The sequence below is a fragment of the Ranitomeya imitator genome, chromosome 2, assembly GCF_032444005.1.
Source record: "Ranitomeya imitator isolate aRanImi1 chromosome 2, aRanImi1.pri, whole genome shotgun sequence".
In the NCBI taxonomy this organism is placed as follows: Eukaryota; Metazoa; Chordata; class Amphibia; order Anura; family Dendrobatidae; genus Ranitomeya; species Ranitomeya imitator.
The window spans coordinates 484,359,309-484,364,325 of NC_091283.1; the positions used below are offsets into that span (position 1 = coordinate 484,359,309).

At 42.8% G+C, this 5,017-nt stretch overlaps 1 protein-coding gene across 1 annotated transcript; it reads right to left on the reverse strand.

Annotated features, from left to right (window-relative positions):
• Nucleotides 1-1,801: 1,801 nt before the first annotated feature.
• LOC138666695 (uncharacterized) lies at nt 1,802-4,561 on the reverse strand. Its single transcript, XM_069754879.1, has 4 exons — nt 4,517-4,561; nt 3,988-4,183; nt 3,678-3,837; nt 1,802-2,898 (listed from the first exon to the last, which is right to left on the reverse strand). Exons 1-4 carry the CDS (start codon nt 4,559-4,561, stop codon nt 2,487-2,489), a joined length of 813 nt encoding a protein of 270 aa, XP_069610980.1. The 3' UTR covers nt 1,802-2,486.
• Nucleotides 4,562-5,017: the final 456 nt, after the last annotated feature.

The window sequence follows — 5,017 nt, forward strand, 5'->3', positions numbered from 1 at the left end:
GTTGGTGATGAGGCTTTTCAAATGAGTGGCAACCTACTTAAACCGTACTCCAGTCGTGGGTTGGACCGTACCAAAACTATATTTAATTATAGACTGTCCAGGGCCAGAAGAACTGTGGAGTGCGCCTTTGGCATCCTGGTCTCCAAATGGCGTATATTAGGATCCGCTATAAATTTGAAAATTGAGACAGTGGATGAGGTGGTGAAGGCGTGTGTGGTTCTCCACAATTTTATTATTGATAAAGAGAGAGTCAACGTGGAACTCGATGAACACATACCAAATCCATTGCCTGATTATCAAGATCATCCTCTGCGGACAACTGTGGAGATTGCTCATATGAGGGACCAATTTGCTGCATACTTTGTTTCCGATGTTGGCCGTGTTTCATGGCAAGATGAAATGGTCTAATTCTGTATGTTTTATTATGATGTCATGTAAACACTGTTGTGTTCATCATTTAACCATCCTATGTATGGTGATTCTATGGTTATTGTTTTAATGTTCCCTGGATGTATAATGTGTTGTGTTTTCAAATACAGTTCTTGAGCCTTTCAGTTTTTAAAAAAAAAAAATTCATACGTTTATACATATTAATAAAATTTTAAAAATCCAAATTTATTGAAATTTATTGAATTTATTGAAAGTACTAATGTGTGTGCCACAAAATTTGTGTGTTTCATAGTATTGAGGCATAACATAATCGGCTCCCACCTTGTCAACCATTTTTAATCCTGCAGACTATTTGCATATGGAACAAGGCTTGACAAGGAGGGAGACGATCATGTTTGCTAAACTCTACAGAGTGAACACTATTGTACTCAGGATGCTAGAATACGTCCAGAGTCAAATAGTGGTGACACTGTCAACATTGCTTCCATCTCACCTGAACAATATTCTTAAGGTACATTTAATAAAACTATTATCCACCGATACCGACCAGTGATACGACTGGACCGAGATCGTTGTTTAGTTGTCGCATGGTTGCTGGAGAGCTGTCACACATACAGCTCCCCATCAACAAAAAAAGAGCAATCTGGGTAATGCCACACTCACGATGTTTACTATTGTTAATGTAATGTTAATTACAAAAAAAACCTTACACTACGGTGTGTGAAACGTCCATCGCCGTCAGCTTCCCGTACTGTGCCAGCCCTAAAGCACAGCACAGCGTTTAAGGCAACGGTGTGCTCAGCTTTACGGGCGGGAATCACAGTGTCAGTGCGGAAAGATGACGGCGAGGGACGTGGTAGACACATTTTTATATTAGTGGGGTATTGTAAACTTTTTATTTGAGTGATTAAAACAGTGCACTACCCAATTTTCCCTTGTTTAAAACAAAGACATCGCTGGATTGGTGTGAACTCACCAATCCAACAATGACAGCTTCTGAGAAGTTACCCAAAAAATATTCCAAATCATTTGCTGATAACCAAAAAATCACAGCAGGGGCTCAATCGTTTTACGATTTCAGAAAAGACAAAGTTAAAACAACTATATCCATACTGAAATCGTTGTGTGATGGTACTTTGTAAACTTGACATATTGAGCAATGCTGTTTGTGTTTGTAACATCTGAGTACAATGAACGACAGCCATATAAGAAAATGTTAAAAAAAATAGAGATAATATTGTCACACATTGCACATCTGGTGTTACAAAGACACGATTTGTGTGTACGGCGCAAGGTGTGATTTGGTGCAAACTTTATTTGAGACAATAAAAACCAAATTTTTTTTAAAAAAAAATATAACAAATTTATTTTGTGTTACAAAAAAAAAAAAAAAAAAGGGAAACCGGTTTTAAGGGGTGCCAATGTCCGCAACAAAAGGGGATTCATATCCCCCAGTTTTTTGTGATGAGGAGACCGAGGAGGAGGAAGAGGGGGAGGAAGCAGCATACTCTGACACTAGACGGGATGCCGACATCAGTCCAGCCAGTGGATGGTGGTGGCGAGACTGCAACAGAAGCAGGTGAGAGAGGAGGAGGGACGACCAGTGTCCTTGGCTGGCTACTCCGTCTCTGGGTCGACCCAGGCTGTGTAGATGGTGTACTCCTGGTTGACCCAGGCTGGGTAGTGGGTGTACTCCGTGTAGACCCAGCCTGGGTACTTGGTGTGCTCCGGGTCGACCCAGGCTGTGTTCTGGTGGTACTTTGGGGAGCAGCCATAGCCAAGGACGTAGTGCTTGTGGTCGTCATGGTCTTCTTCTTCTTCTTTTTCCTCCTCTCTCCCTCTGGGTGGGGGTCGGCTTCCCGTCTGTGCCCCCTTGAAGGCCTGTCAGGCTCGGAACTTTGGGGCTCAGTTCTGTGGTGGCGGTGGCGGCGGCGGTGGCCCTCGGCACGCGGAGCTCTGTGGTGGTGCTCTGCAGCAGGAGTCGGAGTCATGGCAGCCAGCGATGGTACTGCGGGCATATTTGTCGCTGACTGCATGACCCGAGCCTGCTGCAGAGCACTGACATATAAATTGTTGCAGCCCTGCATGAACGAAATCTAGAGTTCCGGCGTAAGATGTTCCACCATGCCGTTGTGAATGGCACTAAAGAAATGTTTTGCCGGCCTCGAGAGATCCGTTTCGATGTTTTCAAGACGCCGTTCGATATTGCACATTTTATCGCACAGCGCCTTGAAACCATTCTGAAATACGGTACTCAGATGTAAAAATTCGGACATGGGCGCCCTGTCCGAGGCCCGCTGACGCTGTCGGGAAGACCCAAAGGACGGAGCAACAGAGGCCTCGGCCAGAGGAACATCTGATGGACCGGCTGCCGGTTCGCCAGATTGTGTTGTTGCAGACCTGCTCTCGCTGTGGGATGGCTGCGACAGTTCAGATGGCGCTTCACAAAGGACCGCTCTTGAGGGTCGTCTTGAGGATCGGACAGTCTCGCGGGTGCTGCTGTGTGTTCTGCGAAAACATAAGGAAACCATTAGTATAAAAAATATCACATTTCACATGCGTCATAACATTTTACCGCCAGGTATCCATTACCGCCATTAATATTACACTATTTTTAATATTGACACTGCATATGCACCATCAATATTAAACAAAAGGTATTTATTTAATTCTAAAGAGTCACCCATGTTTTTAGTTTGCAACGCCAGACAATTATGCTTAGGTTGGAACTGCCATGACGTCACGGTCATGTGAACGAGACGTCATCACAGGTCCTGCGAGCTGAGCAACCATGGGAACCTAACCAGCTTTGCAGTGGAATGTATGCCGTATCTATTATATTTAACTTTATTATGTATAAAAAATCGTGGATACACCTGGCAAGTGTGAGAAGACAAGAAATGAATAAAAAATTCAAGGTCAACGAGTGGTGAAAAGTTTAAAAAAAAAAACTTTATTAACTTCAATCAAAAGCAGAGGATGAAACATCTGCACAATACAATAAAAAAACTATCTACGCGTTTCAGGTCTGATGTTCCCTGTCACCTGAAACGCGTAGATAGAGTCTATTGTATTGTGCTGATGTTTGATCCTCTGCTTATGATTCAAGAGGAGAAAAGTATGTATTTTTTACTTTGCACAACTCTGTGAACTTGCCTTTTTTTACTTCATTTATATACTTGGTACTTGGCAAAATAAATGGCTGGGCAATAAGCAACGTGACTGGAATGTAGTATGTGAATATGCATGTTGTGAAAACTAGGTGTGTGAATAGGTACTATACTTACTCTCTGCTTTCAAGGACCGGTCGCAAGAACTGCAGTATACGGTTATGCTTGTACACCGAGGTCCTTGAAGCGCCAGCACCACTACGAGCCTGTCCCTCCTTTTTCAGGCCCCTCTTGAAACGGTCCTTCATGGAGCGCCATCTGGTCCTCAATTGTTTAACTGTGTATTAAAAAAAAAAAAAAAAAAAAAAGGTTTTAGATAATATATTGAAAAAGATTACGCAACCGTGTGCAATCCCAATCAAAGACATCACAGACGGTTGTGTAATCCTGGCATGATGGGTCACAGCACTATTTTTTAAATACTTACGGAAACTGGCTTTGGCCTTGGCGTTAGCGCTGTCGAAGCCATCCCACAGCGTTTGTGCCACCTCCAACCACAGACGCCGCAATATGCCCTGGTCCGCGTGCTGGGGGTTACGGCTGTCCCACAACGGGCCCCGTGCTTCTATTGATGCCACCATTAGGTCAATGTTAAGTGGCTCATCCAGGGCCCGTTGTGAAACCTAGAAAAAAATGGAAAATATTAAGGTTTGAAAGAGAAAAAAATTGTCCCTATCTCCTCCACCGACACCTACTACACACAACACCACACCCTCCCACCACCCCCCCAATACCCGCAAAAAAAAAAAATAAAAAAATAAAAGGTTTGAAAGAAATACTTACGCTCCGTCCTGCAACCACAGCTTGGCCCCGTGGTCCCTGCTGCTGCTCCCTCTCTTCATCCTGGTTCTCCTCCTCACTTGAAGAAGCCTGCAAAATAGTTTAACAAAAAGTTGAGTGACCCATCTACAAATGACAGCGAAAATATAGCAAGCAATAGTAGATCATGTACTCACCGGACTCCTCAGCGGTGGGGTGCCGGAATCACTGCCGCTGGCCATGACTAATTAAAGCAGTTCTGAAATTAACAAAAAAATAACATTGACTATGCTCCTATGCACTATCATGCAATAAATAATATTAAAAAAAAAGGCATTTAAACCACAAATAACATTGCACTCCAACTGAACTAACGCTGAGCAAACTACACTGCCACATTGATTAGATTAAAGAAACAATGGCAGAGACAACCCAATGCCAGAGTACAAAAGGCTAAAGATAAGAAAATTAACAAGTACACAATGTAGTAATCCCAAAAGATTTTTTTAAAAAAGAAAAATTACAGTATGCACGGATCAACACAAAAAACACAATATGTAGTTGGAATAAAAAATATTTCAACACGAAAAAAAGTAAGGGCAGAAACATAAATACTTTACAATGAAACCAACAGTGCCGGAGACAATAGAAGGGGATACAACGCCATACATCGCAACCAGAAACATACAACTATGTAT

Bases quoted from the DNA above. Each gene is read 5' to 3' on its own strand.
- LOC138666695 (XM_069754879.1), bottom strand. From the start codon at position 4,561: ATGGCCAGCGGCAGTGATTCCGGCACCCCACCGCTGAGGAGTCCG. The intron at 4,184-4,516 runs GTGAGTACATGA...ATTTTTTTCTAG, and splicing joins CCCCACCGCTGAGGAGTCCG to GTTTCACAACGGGCCCTGGA. The intron at 2,899-3,677 runs GTAAGTATAGTA...ATGTTTTCGCAG, and splicing joins CCGGTCCTTGAAAGCAGAGA to AACACACAGCAGCACCCGCG.